The sequence below is a fragment of the Epargyreus clarus genome, unplaced genomic scaffold (genome assembly GCF_041222505.1).
Source record: "Epargyreus clarus isolate Ecla_fem2 unplaced genomic scaffold, WU_Ecla_fem_2.2 ptg000008l, whole genome shotgun sequence".
Classification (NCBI taxonomy): Eukaryota; Metazoa; Arthropoda; class Insecta; order Lepidoptera; family Hesperiidae; genus Epargyreus; species Epargyreus clarus.
The window spans coordinates 15,115,619-15,136,784 of NW_027332216.1; the positions used below are offsets into that span (position 1 = coordinate 15,115,619).

The following is a 21,166-nucleotide window of genomic DNA, read 5'->3' on the forward strand; positions in this document are numbered from 1 at the left end:
TACTCATAGCTGGCACACGATACACATATAACCATATACGACCGGCTCTCACGAATATATATCTCTGTAATTAGAAATGGTTGTATATTGAAAAAAAATCATCTATTCGTTTTCACCATAGCTTGGAAGAATACTGTGCTTGACCAGTGATCTCACGATTAAGGATAGAACGTGCTCCTTAGTTATTTACAATTCTACCCGACGCAGTGGTAAATCTAGAATCTTGTTTATTTACACAAAACACATTGAATGAATAGTACCTACTGTAGGTACTAGGTACAAACTATTGATCTTTACAAAATAAAATACCTTCCTGCTTAAATACATTGTAACACAACTGAACCTTATGTTCGTAAGCTAGTGTTTACAGTTCACAACACATTTACCATAAATAGCATATTATACGATTCGCAAACTTTTATTATAAAATTACATACACATAAATTACATACATAGTTTGTTTACATGTCAAATTAATTACATTTAAGGCAGATTCATTACACTCTGTTACAACAAGGTAACTACCTACTGGCTGCTAACCGCAGATCAATATTATTCAATATTACTCTTGTTTACATAACGCACAGAATGAATTCGTCCGATGTTCCTATGCGAATCGATTCGTGGACTATAATGCTATTGGTAAAGGAATTGAGGACTTTTTATAATATACATAGGTAGATAGCTACCTGATAGTCCATGGATATCTATAATCAGATCTAACCTAACCTAACCTGACCACACCTACTATATTTTTTTTTATAATATAAGACTAGCAGACGAGCATGCAGTCAACCTTATGGTAAGTGGCTACTGCCGCCCATGGACATCTATAATCAACCCCGGACAGGATTAGATATTCCTACCTGAGGTCGGCCACAGATGCACTGCTACCCTTGAGGACTAAGCTGTTGCTACACCTGAGAATTAAATTGGAATGCTTCGGATGAGTATGTATCCCTTCAAACAAAATCATAGTAGCGCTTAACATTGCAGAAATAGCGGTGAATCACAAAGGGTTCTACCACCTCCAAATGAATATTTTCTTTTTAATATAAATTAAAAGAAGACTAATGGCAAAATGGTAGTTACTACCGCCTATATGCATGTATAATGAACCCTACTTTATAGCCGCAATTCTACCTGTAGTCGGTCATAGGTGCGTCGCTAGCTCCGAGGGTTAAATAGATTAAAACATAGTATATTTCCAGTATCAGAGTATTGATCAGAGTAGCCCCGTTATAGGCTTAATGGATTAATTTAAAATAGATTAGGGGGTCAGTATTATGTTACACAATGTTCTACTTGACTATGCTATGTATGTAAGTCTATGTGTCAGGTGAAATGTACACGATTTTAATCTGATTATGTTTTGTACAACAAAATGCATTGTATGCTTCGGTCGTGCTAATAGTATATTACTATTAGATTGTTATCAGAAAAATGAACTAACCACGCTTTCAAACTGTAATGATATTTTGATACGGTAGCGAATACGATTACTATGATTTAGTGGAGACATGAACTGTACAAAATCGTAATAAATTCCATCTACAGTTATTTGATGCTAAAGTCAAATTCAAAATACTAGAAAGCACTGCTATTATATAGCCACTATATCTTCCTTACATACAGCACATATAATCACAGAAGGCGATTAATGTTAGTCATCAGGTACCTCGTTAGTTAGGTACTTCAATAAAAAACAGTATACGTACATAAACGCATTGTTTACGATTTTAATATTGTGTAAGATCGTTCCAGTTTCCAGCGGTACGTAGATATTGCTGGCCCAGTGCGCATGCGTAACATCTATTACGCCGGGCCACGCTGCAGATAAAATTGTTTTGTTTACACACAACTCGACTATGCACTGCTCCTAGCTTGTTAGGTACATAACGGCATAGCTCCGTTTGTACTCTTTGTATTGATAGTTTATGCGATATTAATATTACTAGACATATATACCTATTACATGTTAGTTTCTTTTTTATTTGAGAGTAGAGCCTTTTTGGTTCGACTCCGGAGACACCGCCGCCGCACCTATTTCTGCTTAATAACAGCAGTGTTAAGCGCTGCTACGATCTGGCTTGTTGGATGATTAAAGGGAGACATATTCTGCCAACGCGTTCCAACTTAATTTTGTGGCCGGCTTCACATCTTATCTAATGTAGGGTTGATTAAAGATTTCCACGGACGCCAGAGTCGACACTTATCATCAGGTGTACTGCATGCTCGTTTGCTAATAATAATAAATGTCTTTATCTTCTGCTTATTAAATTAGGAACATTAACTAAAAGAAAACGCACACTATAGAAGACACTCAACTACAACATACATATAGAAGACTAGATTTTTACATAACTTATATAAACATTAAGAAAGGTTTTTGAAAATTTATTCCCTATGGGAACTGAACAGGGAGCCAAATCATTAATTTAGTGCGTCATACGTTGCCGCCGCATGCCGCTTAAACTGTGCAAATACGACAGTAACCTACAATCTTATTGATTGATATTAGCGCTAGGGCCTACGTTTCTCGGTAAACTTGTAATTGCCCTGTCATTGTTACCGTGGCGGGCAGCTTACAGGCATAGAGGCCATGCTGAACAGAAATGACAAATCAAATAAAATATTTTTTTTAATTCAAAATAGGTTCTTTATAGAGCACTTTTTGAATGTCAATATAACTACCATCTAACATCTAACATCGAACAGTCAGGTTGTTTGTTTTTATAATATTTCTTTAGTTCGACATGATATTTCATACATCTACATAATAATTATAATGTCTCTTGGAGGTAGCTAATTAGGCTGTTTTGGCGCGCCGCATACCTAAATATCGGAGCTATAATTTTATTGATTGCTTGTGAATATTTTTTCTAACGTATCGGGAATGATCTTCTAGACTTAAAAAACACAGAAAATGACATAGTTCTAAACCAATTCTACACGTTAAGAAATTTATGTCATGATCCACGATTCTACCCCTGGAACCTTGGTAATGAAAGTTGTTTATCCCCGTGCGTGAGTGATTTGACAGCGCTGTTTTCCGTACGCGAAATTTGTTGTCATGGGTTATTCTATCTTATCTATGTCTATCGTGGCAACGCCTAACGGTTTGCCTACGTTTAAAAACACCATGGCAAATTGCTACCACGTCACGATATATGTACATTGTACCTAAATCGAAATACTCGGAATCGCCTACTAACTTAACCTCGATTATAAATGGGGTAGGTACTTGCATGCTTTGTAAACAACAACTGTTAATAATTCTGTAGTTGCCGTTTTGTATTTGATTGCATTGAATTATTTAAAGGTGGAACTGCCGCTGTACCTATTTGTGCGTTTCAACAACAGGGACAAGCTCTGCTGTGTTGTTGTTGTTCGTGCGGTGTTAAACGGGTTTGTATCAGGAGAGGGAATGCTGCAGACGAGGCTTCAATTTCTGCCTAAGATTATGTACCTACGAAATATTTTTTTATAAGATTTAGCTAATTTTTATCAAGTAGGTATGTAGTCCTTGTGTTTGCTATTTTAAGTTTTATTAACTCTTTTCTATCCTTCATGTCCTAATTAGAAGCAAAAAATATAATAATATTTCTTGTGATTGCTCCCCGCTCACCGCTAACCGGCGTGTCGCCGCGGTCGTTCGAACGCGACCCCGTCCGTTTATCAAAGCAATTATAACATGAATGGATTATACTAATCAAGTGATATTACAGAGCCATTAGCGCCCTGTTTGTTAATGGAAACTGGTCTTGTTTGAAATTATTTTGTTTACAGTCGTTCACGTTAGGTATATTATCAGACAGTGTATGTTGAATGGTTGGAACTATTCGCCTGTGACGGCTCTGTTCGTTTAATATAAGTTATCACACCTATTATTATACTAATATGGTGGTTTTAATATGTAGCATTTAATATTGTACGCATAATAAACAGCTATAGTATACTATAGTAAACAGCGCTATCTTTTGTAGCGTTATAGGAACAAAATATTTGGCAATACCTAATAGTTTTATTAACAGGTTTATTTTCATCAATCCGTATTAAAGCAACGTAAATGATGACTATGCGGCATATGTTCCAGGCGTGGGAAGCAACCTGTACCCAATAATGGGAAGTAAAACAGGATTTATTGGCGTAAATCCATGAGTGACAGTGGCCACTTACCATTAGGTGAACATCATGTTCCTTTACTAATTTAATATAATAAGAAAATCACCGTTTTATTGTGAAATGTTGACCCTATCAATACTTAAATTACAGAATAACATCGTACCTGCTTCATAAATATTCGATACACGTGTAAGCACAAGACAGACGGACAAACGTCACATTTACTATACTATCGGGAAGTGATAAGATAACCGGCTTAAGAGTTTTGTTTTGTTTATGTTGTTGTATCTACAAGTTGTAGATATTACTACTACTTGTTAATGTAAACATGTTGCTATTAATGTGTGACACTTAATAATCGATTGCTTATTAAGAACTGAAGTAGGTACGTACTATATACGACGTTTCCTCTGATGGTAAGTGGTGATGGTGACTGGCGCTCATAGGTTTCTGTAGTCAAACCCATATAGAGTAGGAGTCCTAGATGACGTCAGGGCGTCGGCTATCGAAGCATTAACACATCAAAAAACTAAGTTGGGATGCCTTGTACAAGATTCCTTTATAAGATTTAAATAGCAAAAGATCTATCACCCTCATACTGATACGCAAGACCTAGTTCACGGTACAAAAAGGCGCGGCCAGGTCCCTGTCGCGGTGGTGATACCCCCACAGTCTTATTATAAAGAATTTTAAAATACACAGTGGTACTATTTTTAGTTCAGTATCGGTTGCATATTACAATGTAAATGAACCGAGTCGGAAAATAAGTTTGGCGCGTGATTCCCCGGGCGGCTTAAACCAATTTGAAGATATCAAAAATATTTAAGATAAGACTTTAATGATATGTATTACAATTAAAATTCAATAAGTGTAAGGTGTACCTTCTATACATTACCGTATGATAAATGATCAGTTCGGACAACGTATCTGTTTGTTTATACTTCAAGTATTGTACCTATAAGTAGATAAAATAAACCAGTCTTTTCAAAATATGTTTTTTTTTGTATGGTTTTTATTTAATTGCCTTCTTGTAGTCTCCGTCAACGTTCGAGCACTATAAAAATAGGTACGATTGTGGCACAAAATATCATTACAATAACAATTAAATTGCAAAAATGGAAGATAGTCGTGGTGAGATATCACTTAGGTTTATCATGGAACTGCTTAGCTAACTTTAAAGGCATATTTCCCACCAAGGTCAGTTCACTGCCTATTTCATCTTTGCAATCTCAAAGCAACGCATCTGATGATTGAGTTCTTTATGGATGTGTCAATATAATGTCTATTTGCAGTTTTGGCCGATTAACTTCGGAAAGGTTAAAGTATCCATTTTACCCACATGCACCCTTGAGCGGCAGTGACCACTTAACATTACATAATAAATATAGTTCAAAAAACTAAAAAACGCGCTTTTATGATAAAATCAACTAAAAAGTAGAAAATGGAAAAAGTGTAGAAAGTGGAAAAAGTGTGGGGTGCTTTTCGAAAAGCCCCCTACACTTTTTCCACAATTATACAATTTACTGTTCCTTAATTGATTCCTAGATTGAAAATTATTTTCTATTTTTTAGTTGATTTTATCATAAAAGCGTGTTTTTTAGTTTTTTGAACTATATTTATTTTATTAATTTTTAGTATTTGTTGTTATGGCGACCGTCATTATGTATCGTCTGTAAAGAAATCAAGTGTCTATCTATTACGGTTTAAGAGATAAAGCCCTGTGACTCACGAACAGACAGCGGAGGGTTTCGTTTTATCCTTTGAGTACGGAATCCTAAAAATCATTCTACAAGATGGCATTATAGATATGTTTCAGTACATTTGAGTTATAGGGAAATAACATTATTATTTTCCAAAGCTAAAAATCAATCTAGTAACTTTGCCTGAACGCTGCATAAGGCGCTTTCTCTCGGCTCGAAAATCGTTAATCCTGAGGATATTGATAAGGACAATGGTACAAAATTATTAAAATCGTGTATTGTCATCGGTTTTTGATAATTCTTCAAAATTTTGAATTAAACTGCACGTTCAAAGTGGATAGAAATCGGGCTCAAAGATTCCGTTACTGTTACGTACATACATACATACATACAAACGTACAACCCAAGCTAATAAAAGCGTGTTAAAAAGGGCAGGCCCCACGACCAAAATGGGCCTTCTGTATTTAAACACGGCACAGTTCGGCGACAAGCAATCGATCAAACAATGTTTGTGCCGCCTTCGTTAATAATGGACGGGCTGGCGATTCCTCGGAATATACGATGCCGTGCTGTTATGTAATGTCTAGTCTAGACTATACTGGTATTTGTGGAAATATGATATTGAAGGTATTTTAATATTAACTGGAATAATTTTGTTTTGTAATTAGCTGGCAATAAACATTGAAAGCTCCTATTGTTAGATTTACGTTTTACATACGATAAACACACAAAAGAAAATATGCAGATGTAGCACAGCTTAGATTCATGATTTGAATATATGTTTCAACGGGAATCGAAGTTTTATATTGACTCGTATTGAGACGACTGCGTCAAAACTCTTCTTCCTTTTTCATAATCGTTGTATAGGTTGCCAAAAATTTGGGCAACCATGGTCTGTAGTGGGATGTGCACAGTCAAGCATTTCTTTTAAATACTAAAACTGCTGATCCTATACAAAACACTATACGTTTTCCAAGAATTTTCTTTCCAAAGTAAAGTAGAAAAGTACGAACTTTACCTTACCAAGGTCCAAGCATAGTATTTTTCGCCATAGTATATCAATAAAAGATAGAAGATTCCCCACTCAATAGTTCTCGTGCAAGCGATAGGTTCGATCAAACTTGCACGAAGTGTTCACCGCACCACTTCTGCAAACTTCGCGGTGCCGGAGTTGACCTAAGACAGTTTACGATCTTAACTGACGATCTTTGAACTTAGTTTGTGAAGCTTATGCCGTCAATGGTTTTGACATCGACTTTGAGAGAAATGGAGCGAGGTGGCGGGGTTTGTTTTTAAATAACTAACTTTCCTAAATAATTTATTGATAAGGAATCTTTGCCGCCTACAGACGTTACGTTCCTGTGATGAGGATTGAGTTGGGTTGCTTCATATAAGTGTCCCTAACAGAAATCTTAAGACTAGAAAATAGCTGCGTTTCATACAGTTATTATACAGTAATTTCTGACTCCGAAGTACGGCGAGTTCTTCATCACAACTCAGACAACTCTAGAATTGAACCATAAAGTGTTCTACCGCCTTTTTCTTAATATGAGCAAAACTTTAACATAAGTCTGTAGCTTGTTAAAGATAAAGTTATGTTTACTAATTCATTTACAATATATAGGTTTCAGACGAGACAAAGTTGGCTAGATACCTAAGAAACTTAGTAATTAGAACCTGCGTCAACAGGGTTCGTTAAAACTTTAACTTGTAACTAGTGTCTCATCGTTGAAACATCCGCGGTAACCGACGGTTGCCGGAGCTATTCGAATACTCAGTAACCGGGGAACTGAGGTAGACAGCTTGCAACGTCTGAAGCAATCTTGAACTTAGTTTCTAGAGTTGTATGCGCTAATTACTCATTTACTTTGCACTGATTGGGTGAGAAATCTGTTTGTAATGAGCAGTGAATAAACGAGGATCCGCTTGGCGCAGGGTACGCCATACAGGTCGGATGTGCACTATATTTTGGGTTCGACTCTCCATTAGACATTTAAGTGATATAGTCGTGATTAGTGAAAGTAAAATTTAGAATTTGCTTACTTTATAAATTCTTAGATCGTATTATAAGCAAAAGTAAAATATACATTATGGCCGCCACCGTAAATAATTGTTGACGCAATAAAATATACATCGTAATATTCGTATCTCGGAAATGCGAAAGACGACCAAATTAATTTCTTTCCCAGATCCCGCAGGATAAACATTCCAAGTGTAATTAAGAGATGGAGGAATGAAATGTGTATCTCAACGGGATCTATGAAAACCGCGTATTAAACTTTATTCGTGGAGAGCTAGTTCTTTTATAGAATTTTCTTAAGCGATGCCGTAGTAATGGCTACCGCAAGCGTCTTTCCTGCAAGATTTATTAAATGTCTCGTATACTTATTTAAACCGGATATTTTCCTTTTCACTTGAATACAGAGTTTTATAATATATGAGGATAATTAAAAGCAAAGAATAAACGCTTTTACATACTGTTTTTTATGGATCTTACATTAAAATGAATGAATCCAAATTAGACCCAAAACATAGATTTAAATTTAAGGTAGTAAACCTGCATGCAGTCCATCCAAAAGTAAGTGGTTACTGCCTCCCATGGACATTTGTAACCAACTGCATATAGAATACGGATTCCTCTTGAAATCAATGACAGATGCGGTTTCACTCCTCATTTATCTCTGAAAATGTCTGGAATGAACAGTATCTAAAATGGGAAAAAATAAAAAAAAGATAAAGTTTCTCCTGTTGTAGAAATCTTGTCGCTAAATTAGGGAACCCCATAGCCAAATGCAGTCCAGGTATCTCAAAATGTCATCTTTCTGATTCCAGATGCACGCTCCGTTTCCCTTCGACGAACATCCGGCTGGAGTTCCAGTCGCTGGTGGAGGAGAGCGGCGGCGGCGCGGGCGGCAGCTCGGGGCCGCCCCTGCCACCCCTCCGGATCACGATACCTATGGACAACGATGGCCGCAGTCCAGCACCCTCACCCACTGGTGAGTGTATGATCTCCTTTCTAGATTGGGCAGTGATTTGATTGACGATGCTACGAGTTTCGTGATCTGTATTATGATCTGTAACTGTTACTATTCGTAGTTGGATTTTAATCTGACGTGTCGAGGGTACTGGGTTTGATAAACATATAAATAATGAACATAGTTCGCAACCTATTAATGTGCCAGTGTTGGGCACAACTTCTCAGATTGAGAGGAGTTTAGGTCTTAGTCATCTGCGCTGGCCAAGTGCGAATTTAACACTTCACACATTTGAAAACATGTTTTAAAGAATTTTCAGGCGCCAAATGCATATTTGCATTCTTTTTCCTAAATGTATACTTAAATGTGAAATGAATGTTCGATTACAGGTACGATAAGTGCGACAAACAGTTGTCCAACGTCGCCGCGGGGCGCCGGCTCCTCGGGCAGGCGGCACCCGGACCTAGGCTTGGTGGCCCAGTACGCGGTGATGAACGCAGAACACCAGCGGCCCAACTCTAATGGCACTGCTGTGAGTATAAGTGCACTGCATTCTCGTTTGCTATTTTTGTATTATGAAAAAAAAAAACATGCACACATATATTTATTTCTCTTTTCCCTACGTAACATAGACGTACCAAACGAACGATTGATGATAAGTTGCAACTGTCGACAATCCACCCCAGAATGAAATTAAGCCCTATCTGTCTTCAACAGCAGATCCGATACACTTCAAGACTAAGTTGCAGTGTCTCATATGAATGTGCTTTACTCCCCTCTACAAACTAGAACTCGGCAGCGATAAACACTGTTGATTATGGTAGAAACATATTGTGGGGTACCCTTTTAATTCGGAAGCCTTTTATCACCTTCAACATGCAAGTCTGTTGGGACATGTTTATCGATCTGTATGATTGAGCAGTTACCATTGAATCTAACACGCCGAAAGCTTCGGGTTATATCTCGTGAGGGCCAACCGATCGTGGTGCATCAAATTTGTTATTTATTATGTATATTTTTTCGAATTTTTCTATATATTAATTTCGACTTGTCTATTATCAGGCGTCCTCGACGACTGGCGACGGGTACAGCTCGCGCGACGCCCGCGACGCGCGCGAGCACCGCGAGGGCCGCGACGACGCGAAGCCGCCGTACAGCTACGCGCAGCTCATCGTGCAGGCGGTGGCCTCCGCGCCCGACAAGCAGCTCACGCTCAGCGGCATATACAGCTACATCACTAAACACTACCCGTACTACCGCACCGCCGACAAGGGCTGGCAGAACTCGATACGTCATAATCTGTCGTTGAACAGGTGGGTTGTGATCCCGTTTGTAGCTCATAGCTGTAGTCTTTATCTGCAATTCTTGCGGTAATCGTACAGTCTTGATAGGGTGGTCGTGGCATTGCAGTGATAACTGAACAGTCACCATAGCTTCCTTGGACAGCAGCTCTTGCGTACCTTCGCCACCTTCTTCTATCGCTGGCATTGCTGGCATTAGATTTTATAAGAGCTGTCCAGCGAATTGTCTGAATGGCGTGAATATCTGTCACGTGACCTCTTCCCCTCTTTCTGTTCCTGAACTACTAGCTGTACTGTTTTCGTCTGTGGTTACCTGGCCGAAAAATTTTAGTATGCATGTCTGGATAGTAATAGATTGAATAGTGTTTATGTGTAGCTCTTTTAAGATTCAGTAGATGAAGAATATTCCTAGGGATATAAAGATTAGTGTTAGCCATTTCTTTTACATGTCAACAATATGTATAATTTGAAGATAGCAATTTTTGTCACACCTTAGGATCTGTTTTGCAAAGGTCGCTCGCTCCAAATATTAATTCATTCACATTTAGGTCCATTGACAAATTCAGTCATATACATTTCATAGATGAGTGTACTGCATACTGTACATACAAACGTGATACTAGTCCGTACAGCCGAGTTGGCAGTGGTCCATGCGTCACAGTTGTGGCCGCCACTCATTACCACCATTTTTGGTAGCGGCGCCGCGAATGTACACGTCACGAGCGTGAGCGTTCAATGAGCGGTTTGTTGACTAATTTTTTTGAATAGGCATGATTATTTTGATATGTTTATTATTGTTGTTCCTTTTATAGTCTTATGATTTTTGGTATGTAAATGCTTATTTTTCAGTTATTGGTTGATATTGATGTTGGTAGAGCTTCGTGAGGAATATGAGATCATAGTCATAGGAAATTGGTGTGGTCCATAAATTGTCTTAAAAAACTAATTAACTAATAACATTTACAAACAAGGACTGTACATTTAAAACAATATAATTTAAACCTTTCACTAACATTTATTGTCTCATCTTATTCTTATAGTATCTTCATAATATACTACTTCATAATGCACACCAGATATTCCAAATTAAGCACATTTGTAGTAGTCCATAGATAACATTTTAATCTAATTTGTAATAAATGCAAAAACATGACTGTAATACAATCTAATCAGATGATTTTTTCATAGGATTCAAATAAAAATACATTTTGTGATTGATCACGATGACCAGTAATAGGTACCAATTTAACAATGTGACGTAATAAATTGCAGATACTTCATCAAGGTGCCACGCAGCCAGGAGGAGCCCGGCAAGGGTAGTTTTTGGCGGATCGATCCCCAGAGCGAGAGCAAACTCATCGAGCTGGCCTTCCGCCCGCGGAGGCCGCGCGGAGTGCAGTTCAGAGCACCCTTCGGCCTCTCCTCCCGGTATGATATTTACCACCTACTTATACATATAAGTTAATGTTCTTATGTTATTGTTGGCCAGAGTTTAGTGACTTTATCGTGGGTTTTTCGTCAAAATCGCCTGTTTCTTGAGCAACAAACCAAATGTAAACGACGCCTCTTTGTGTGATAAAAATGTGCATTGTTTTATTTTAGCTGAATAAAGTAAATAAGTCCGTTGTTTAGAAGGATCCGAATTCGAGTCCCATTCTAAATCATAAATGTTTTGGGTGTTTTTCAAGAAATATTTACAAGAATACGCTATAGCACCCATTACATGGAGAGTTCTAGTATGGGTATGCTTATGGTGCTAATTGTGGTGTTACACAATAATTGTGTGTGTATTATATTTATATTTTTATCATGAGCAGTGTCCCCCCGTTGTGTAAAGCATTAATAATATCCAAGGGTGCATTTCCAGAAGCGCCCCAACGTCCCCGTCGCAGGTGGGCGTGTCCGGGCTGGTCACCCCCGAGGAGCTGTCGCGCGAGCCCACGCCCGACCTCTTCACCGGCGAGGAGACCGACCAACAGGTACCATTGTCACGTTCATAATTGAATTTAATATGTATTTTTTATAATACGAGAGTAGCAGACCTGATGATACGATATTCCTACTTGAGGTCGGCAACACATGCGCCGTTATCCCTGAGGACTAAGCTGGAACGCCTCGGAAAAGTATGTCTCCCTTACCACACCCTTCAAACCAGAACACAGCAGCGCTTAACACTACTGTTATGAGGTAGAAATAGGTGTGGCGGTGGTGTCGCCGGCGTCGAACCACAGAGGGTTTTACCACCTTCAAAATAGAACTCTTTGTGGTTGAATCCAACGCTATTCTTAAAAATGTTTTGTAAAAGCAATGATATGCGTTGCTGTTTTCTGGTTTAAAGAGTATAGTAAGAGGCATGTACTCTAGGAGATTTATTCTCGCACTGAAGGATGCTGCAGGACTTGTAGGACTTTATTCCTATCGTCAATTTGATGTCCATTTCCCATAAAATGAACTATATGCTATACTATTTTAATTAACCAAATTGACGTTATTAATTTTGTTTTCTTACAACGGAACTTGTTAACTATATATATATATATATTGAGAATATTAATTTATCAAATATATCAAAAAATTTACTTCAGTGAGTTTTCAATTTGAATATGAGTTATACGGTGAGATGTGTGTTTGTGTCAGGGCGGGCAGCAGCGGCTGAACAACAGCGGCGGCGCGCAGTCCGCGCAGTACTTGTTCCCGCAGCGCAGCGGCGTCAGCCAGAGCGCGCCCGGCTCGCCAGGTGGGTGCAGCAGCATCATCATCATCAACAACCCATTACTGTCTCACTGCTGGGCACGGGTATCCTCTCAGAATGAGCATTTATATCATCAACCCGTTATAATCCCACAGCTGGGTACGGGTCACCTACTGCTGGGTACGGGAGATAAAGCCATAGTCTACCGCGCTGGCCAATTGCGTATTGGTAGACTTCGCATACTTTTGAGATTTTTTCCTCACTATGTTTTCCTTCACCTATCTGACAGGAGGCTAATGGTGATCTATAAAAAGCCTGTTTTAAAAACGTTTGACTTAAAAGCTACAAAACAATAAATGTGCTTCACTAAGGTGCTAGTTGTAGTTTCCCTTAGAGAGTTAACGATATACCAAACATTGTCCGCTTTGCGTGATAAGGTAAGACAAAATATATAGTGCAAAAGAATCATTAATATGTGGGTGTAACAATTTATTAAGATGGGTTTTTATAAGATAAATAAAAATTCTTCTTAATTCTAACAATGGTTGTCATCGACTGCGTCTTTCGCCACATTTCGTTTTTTTTTTTGTGAATTAAGCTTTTTTAAATTCTATGCTCATTTACAAATGAATCCAAGATTTTTATTTATAAGACTCACCAACAGCATTACATAAAATATATGTTATACAAACTTATTCTAATCACATAGACTGGTATATATGCCAGTTACATGTGCGTACATCTTTGTTAATTTGTTTTTATTTGTTTGTGTTGCTATATTATGTATCTTAACTTTTCAATTTACCTATATCTCACTATTTGGTAAATAATTAAGATAATTTTTCGTTTTAATGTGTGTGTACAATACATCACATATTAAAGTTATTTCTTTCTTTAATGATTTTAATTGTGTACCAATGTGTTCCAGGTCACGGGTTGTCGTACAGCGCGGGCGCCAGCGGGCTGGTGATGGCCGGTCACCAGATCACCGTCGTCACAAACGGCGCGGGTGGCGAGAGGGAAGGTTAGCGCTTCACCTTTATATTCATTTCCCCTCAAATGTACCAATAATACGTTTGTTCATTTTGCACATCGGTTATCACACAAACCGACTGAACATTGCTTGAAGGTGATACTGGTGATAGAAATGTTTTATGTTCGTTCTAATGTGTACAGTCACGAGCATAAATATATAACTATGGGCACATTAGCAAAAATATCTGTCCCAAGAACCAGTTCAGTAATATTTGCCTCTACAAACGCATCAAAAACATGTGATGAAGATGTTCATCACTTAATTGTGACCTTATGAAGCAAAAATACTTAATCACTCCTAACAACCAGTTTTGAAAATTGAAATTGTCACTGTCATGTGTCATGTATTTTCGTGTTTGAAAAATATTAATAAAATGTAGTGTTTAGAACGTTACGAATGAAACGATATTTCTCCGCACTTTTTCTTCGATTTCGTGTCTTGCGCCACTTAACTTCGCATGTCGGCATTGTTCCACGTAAATTACACAATGACAGTCATTAAATGGCTGACAAAACTGTCAGCCGTTTACGCCATTTAATGGCTTCCTTCAATTACAAGGCGGTGAGATATCTATACTTATCTATGATGTGTAAACGTTTCGTGTTGTTGTTTGCAGAGAAGTACGTGGTGGGCGCGGCGTCGGGCGGCGGGCTGCTGTCGCTGCAGGAGGACGACGCGCAGGCCGCCAACGTGGTCATCCACCACCACTCGCCCTATCTAGCGTTAGTACACCTCACCACACTATGCTGTACTGTGTATTTTGAAAACTACTAAATAGATGATAGAGATTTGGTCTGTGTTTGAATTTTGAACTATTTGTCTGATCAGCCTAACTATCGTCTAGTTAATGAATGTTATGTTGTATGTTAAAAAGTAAATGATAGTGTTAATTTGCTTGTCATACTGCTGAGCAATTGCAGAGTCCGAGTGAATCAGTTGCACATCTAAATCATCAATTCCATTTTGTGTAATGAATTTGGGTGTTTTCATATATTGTGTGTGCCCAAGATAACCATGGCACGCAAGTTAACAACAGTTGTTTTAAAGGTGGTAGAACCCTTTGTGGTTCGACTCAGGCGGCACTACCGCCACATCCATTTCTGCCTCATAAGAGCAGTGTTAAACGCTGGTGTGTTTTGGTTTGAAGGGTGTGGTAGGGAGACATACTTTTCAGAGGCATTCTAGCTTAGTGCTCAGGGGTAGCGGCGCATCTGTGGCTAACCTCAGGTAGGAATATCTAAGCCTATCTGGGGTTGGATTACAGATGTCCATGGGCGGCAGTAGCCGCTTACCATCAGGTGGACTGCATGCTCGCCTTTTACTCCTACATTGTTAAAATAATATAACAAAAGAAGGCGGTATTTTTAACACGTGTCGTTTTGTGGTGCGCAGCGGTTACGGCGGCGGCGAGGAGGGCTGCTCGTCGCTGGGCGGCGAGCTGGTCATCGAGGAGGCGGCCGCGTCGCCGCCGCACGCCGAGCCGCGCGCCGACCACCCGCCGCACAAGCGCGCCAAGCACCACCATGTTAGTACACACTTACATAATAATACATACCTACACACCTACACACGCCAATGAGCGTAGTTGTTGTTGCTGACGTGACATCACGGTGGAGTAGCCTCTAAACCACGATCGCATGTTAGATACACCTACAATACACCGTCATGCACGTGTACGTTTTCAAGGACGTACATTTACGCGTGAATAATAACAACTGCGAGAACGGCTGCTCGTCGCCATCGTCGTTGTATACACAGGAAATAAACACGTACATCTGTGTGTATATAGTCATATACACACAGAAGTACACGCTCGAACACACGTTCAAAAACGTACCCCATAATTTAAATTTTATCACGAAATCGCACATATACAAATTTATACATTCAGACAGCATACAAAGTTATGCGCGCTCATACTCGCACAAAAATACACGCACATATACACAACAGCACGCGTTTCCTAACTTCAATATTTGCAAATATAAATAAACCTTAAGACTAGAATATCTCATAAGAGTCAGTCATGTCAGGTTAATGAATAACTTAATACAATTGTATTTTCAGATCTCCGATATGGAAGACCGGCGCGCGTATTGACACCGAGTCACCGTCGCCTCTACATAAAAAAAATCATTTTACGTTTCTTCAAAGGAGGTAAATAATAAAGACTGTATGTTTGTGACGACCAATCGGAGCGCGGTGTAAACAGCCAATCAGAGCGCGCTAAAACGGCGCGATCCCATTGGTCCGTTCGACGCGGTAACGAAATGTGGTTATAGCAATAAATTGACAGTGATTCTGACGAAGATGGATGTCCTCGATCGGAAATCGAACTTAATAAAGTGTTAAGGATAAAGTGTTATTTCGAGTGTCTTTGAATAGAGCTAAGTGCGGTGTTCTGTTTTCTAAGCTCCAACGAGCGCATGGACTCGTTCTGACGTTTGAAATGTCAAGGTGACAGTTTTATTTTTTTTCTGTTTCTCGTTAGCGACGACTTGCAGTCAGCCTCGGAGGTGTTCGTAAGGATTTTGTACAGGAATAAAGTGTATTTGAGTTTAAAGGTTTGTTTTTGAGTTGAATGTTGTATGAAAAAAAATGCAGATATAAACGTGAATATTATTTTTACTTAGAATGCGAGGAGGGTTTAAATACAATAAATGTAAATGGTGTTGATTTATTTTTTTGTTTTTACCAACGTTTTCGAGGTTGACTGCGTTATTTATGATCTACCAAGTGCAATGTACGGAAGAGTTATAATTTATTAAGTTTAGTTATAGAATTAATTGCTTGTATCATCATGAATAAATGAAGCGTGCACCTACTTGTGTTGTGAGCGTTGTTTGAACGGATTTATAAAAAATCCACTGAACATAATATACTATAATACATTATAAAACTTTGATGACCACAGAAAATTACAATTTTTAATTAATCCTATAGATATTTTCGTATATTGACTTAATCTAAAATGGAATTAGTTTTGTTTCAAAGTTCAATAATATTTATCAAAATAATAAATATTATGTAACGCAAATATATACACTGGAGATATACATTTTTATATTGTTCTATAATATTTCCTAACACACAGCAATTAATTATCACATGATGTTGATAAGAATATAAGGAGACCTGAGAGTTTTCCATAATGCACACTTGATCAGCTTTAAATTTTCACCTACACCTTTCTCCTTTTGAGAGGACACTTGTGCCCGGTAATGGGATAGGAATGAGGGTAAAATCAACAATACTATATAAATCCGTTTAGACAAAGATGGTATCGAATATTGCAGTTTTAACAAAAAGTATGGAAAATAACTTAACCTTTATACTCAAGAGGCGATCATACTAGTTGTAGTCACCGGTTCGCCTTGCTACATTTAGATCGTTTGTAATAAACATCCTATTTTATATATAAATATATATTTGTGCGAAGTTTTTAGGAGAGCACTCACTGAATACACCTATTCGTTTTTGTATATTAGTAATAATATTCGGAATGGAATATTAGGCTGAGCTATAGACTATTGTGTATTGAATTTGTATCGCATGTAGTGTCAGAATTGCTTGAAACCTTTGTGTATGCCCTTTCTAAGAGATACACCTTTTAGAGAAAGAATTGGTTGTAAACAGGAAACAGATGTATAATGAGTATGGTTCTCTGGGGGAAAAAATGCGTAGTCGTAGTATTTACAACTTTGCCAATTTGGTAATAACACAAAAGTCGTTGTAGTAAAGTAAAGCCGAGCGCTTTCGATAATATCCGAATGATAACGCCTTTTAGTTACATTGATTCATGTTCAATTAATCATTCAATAAAAAAATTATAGTTATATTTAGTTATATGGTATGATCCGTGTACCTACCTGTATGAAACATTCAATTTTATATTTGTTGGAATATTTCGATCGGCAGTTATCATGATTTAATAATGTAATGAATTTATTATGAGGTTGAAGTAGTAAATGATCTTGCAGTTCACCTGACGGTATGTGACTATGTGACGTGGTCATTAAGAATATCTGTAACTGACACTATATAAAATAGGGCTTTTATCTGGAGTCTATAACTGTTACGTTGCCACTCGTATGGATCATCTAGCTTCATGGGTGACTTAAATACCCGGCAACCTTCCACCGAAACGTGTACCACGTACTCCTCGATTGAACTATATGGGTTGTACCACGTTTAAGAACATATATCTAAACTACAATCACTTGTCAATTTGAACAAGTTTTTTCGGATATTTTTTTTAAAGTCCCCAGAATCTTACTCATTATATTTCAAGGTTAGGCATGCATATTTATAAAAAAAAAACGAATTAACGGAGTACAAGTTTTTAAAATAACTCGTTCTTTCCCGGGTTCGATTCCCGATCTAGATAAATTTACAACAATATTATTCTAAATATTAACCTCTTTGAAACATTTTATCAATCCACTTGATGTGTAGTAAATTTTTTCAAATGTTAATAAATAATTATTGATAATAAATAATAATATAATAATAAAAGTGTACCTAAATGTTAACCAATTTCGAGTCTTTTTAGATAGCTATTGGATGTTAAAAATAATAGCCCAATTACCCACTTGTGGGCAATTTCCTTCTGAATGTGCCCGTAGTCTCATCTATACATTATACATAGGAATTGTATTCGAAATTAAATTCTTAGCATGTGTTTATTACGGATATATTATCGTAAATATTTCGACCATTCTTGTCCAAAACAAGACAAATATTATTATAGTAGTTGTATTCTGTGTGTACGATGTAGGTGTGAAGTGATAAAACTATTTTATAATCTGCTATTCGAGTGTATGTTTATGGAGAATCCGGTTGGCTACCGAAATCGGCGTCCATGTTATATTTTACATAATAATCGAGTGATAATAGGAGCTACGGTGCCGATTGTCGGTACCGAAAATCGGATTCAGCATAAGCGCCTTAATCTGTCGGTCTGTATATATACAATTTTGTTACATTCACAACGATAGATTAGTGCAGTTGAATAAAAACTATGAATGAATGACCCGAACCGAATGATTGAATGAAATGGACTATATCTTCTTATTCGTTTACTTGCATTGATTAACTTTATAACCATTAATGTATCTTACAAAGGTTGTTTTTATTTGTATTTGATAATATATTTATCAGGTACGTGATTTCGATTTTGGATTAGAAGCGGAGTACTGAAGGATTTCCTCATGATAGTCACATTTTTCTTTCGTTCAGGTAAAATAGGTCTTCGAATAAAGTTTTTTATACAAAAATTCTGTAAATTAGTCACCCTCCAAATAAGAATAATAATAAAAACATTAACTAGACCCATAGTCCCACACTAGCATTTCAATGGGTTTGTTTTTTATGGGTGTCGTACAAATACGAATGCACATACACCCGGCCAAAACTTAAAATAGAAATCTAAATTCATCATTCGCATATCTGTCTTACCGAGAATCGAACCCACCGCGTGTCAGCTGTATGGACCATCTCAACCAGCTCTGTGAAGGTCGACCTATATTGGGATCCTCTACTAACGCGTTCCAAGTCTGTAGATATGAACAAAGCCTTGTATGCAACTATCATAAGGAATCCTACGGTATTGCTGTTTTAAATAAAAGATAATGAGCTTTACATTTGCAATATAGAGCGCGTACCAGTTTGCGCCTCTAAAGGCAACTTCCCCGAATTCAGGGAAATCTGTGCGCGCATTAGAGTGTAAGTTGTTTCTTAAGCTTTATTTATATACGGAAATATCGATCAAATTCGTTTAGCACGAAACTAGTTGACTTACCAAACGAGTGAAAGTTGATTATGTTTTGTTACTGTTGTAGTTTTAAAAGTACTTGTATGGAAAATAAATAATTTTATTTATTGTAATGCAAAATAAAACATATTTAGTCGACAGTAAGTGTAATATGACGTGTGACATGTGCATGTCGGTGTAACTAGGCCACATGTCATTGTGAAGGAACGCTTATAATTGTTTACGATTGTAGCTTAAAATCTTGCGTACGTTTTGCGAGCAAGATGATAATTTTAGTTAAGAATGTTCTAAGAGGAAATACATCTCCTTTTGTTACTGCTTGTGAACATGTGCGCGCTAAATTGACACTATCCACACCACCACTCTGTAGGTCCAACCGGCATGGTACGATGATTCCGGGGAATTTATTGCTTTTAGTAATCGCCTTTTATGTTTTCCACTATTATTTGTGATACAAGTACGATACGTTAATAACTATTTCTGTTTTTTTTTTTACTATCACCGGCATAAATACACTTATTTAAAAAATCTATCGTTTGTATGTAGTGGTGGTCGGAGTTTTTTATGGAGTGTCAACTTGCGTAGCCGCATAGTAACTAGCAAATTAAATGTTTGTGCCCACGGATAGATGTTAGTAGTTGGTATTAAATGTAAATTATACTACAGTATGGACATTTATATTATTAATTAAAATTATCATACATTGTGTGTTTTGCATTTGGACATGTTTTTTTTTGTTTCGTAAAGATTACAAATATACAAAAAATACCAATTTAAATCAAAATATTTATCTAAGATCTTTATATTAAAGAAATAAATAAAAAAGAGTTGTTACACAAAGGGGGCAGGAACACTGCTAATTTTAAGTTTAAACTTTCTTCCTGATATCTGTTCTGTGGTTACAAACATGTTTTTTACATGTAACATGACATCACGGACATGTCATGTTACGCGTAACATGACATTTCTGAGTAACATATCATGTTACGTGAAACAAAATTGGGTGTAAAATATTTTTTGTAAGAACATGTCTTACAACAGTTGCGATTGTAACACATGTCACAATAAAGGTTTCGGTGTAATACGGCAGAAATATCTATGCCTTGTGATTTAGTAGTAGATATCTTACGTTAACATTTCTCGGTTTAGGTGTAAAAATATATACATATACAATACATATATGTAATAGAAATTTAAAAAGAGAATACAATAAATAAATAAATAAAAAATTGAAATTGTAAACTAAATGTAATTTTAACACTATGTTTATTATACATACATATGTTATACAGAATATTATTAGATTTGTTAAGTTAGTGTAAAGACCACGGATGTGCACGTAGAGTAATATGATAATCTTAGCATTTAAAAATATATATTTGTGAACTATACTTTAGTGAGAGGCTTTAGTTATGGGTGTCTGTACGTGTGTGCGTGTTTCGACCCCGATGTGTTGCGATTAAAGTTTGCTCGGATTCAGCTTAGTAACGAATCATTTATTATTTGTAAACCAGCTTATAATGGTCAATCATTCATCACAGTATGAAAACACCATAATCTTTAA

The 21,166-nt window shown here is 37.2% G+C and overlaps 1 protein-coding gene across 1 annotated transcript in view; it reads left to right on the forward strand.

Annotated features, from left to right (window-relative positions):
* The window catches only part of FoxK (forkhead box K), a 51,603-nt gene extending 31,819 nt beyond the window's left edge, over nucleotides 1-19,784 (forward strand). The window contains exons 2-11 of the mRNA XM_073076205.1: nucleotides 8,658-8,821; nucleotides 9,190-9,332; nucleotides 9,863-10,113; nucleotides 11,374-11,529; nucleotides 11,969-12,080; nucleotides 12,739-12,838; nucleotides 13,722-13,817; nucleotides 14,446-14,551; nucleotides 15,222-15,354; nucleotides 15,897-19,784. Of these exons, the coding sequence (XP_072932306.1) occupies nucleotides 8,658-8,821; nucleotides 9,190-9,332; nucleotides 9,863-10,113; nucleotides 11,374-11,529; nucleotides 11,969-12,080; nucleotides 12,739-12,838; nucleotides 13,722-13,817; nucleotides 14,446-14,551; nucleotides 15,222-15,354; nucleotides 15,897-15,929 (1,294 nt within the window). The 3' untranslated portion in view covers nucleotides 15,930-19,784. The remainder of the gene's footprint in view (nucleotides 1-8,657; nucleotides 8,822-9,189; nucleotides 9,333-9,862; nucleotides 10,114-11,373; nucleotides 11,530-11,968; nucleotides 12,081-12,738; nucleotides 12,839-13,721; nucleotides 13,818-14,445; nucleotides 14,552-15,221; nucleotides 15,355-15,896) is intronic.
* Nucleotides 19,785-21,166: the final 1,382 nt, after the last annotated feature.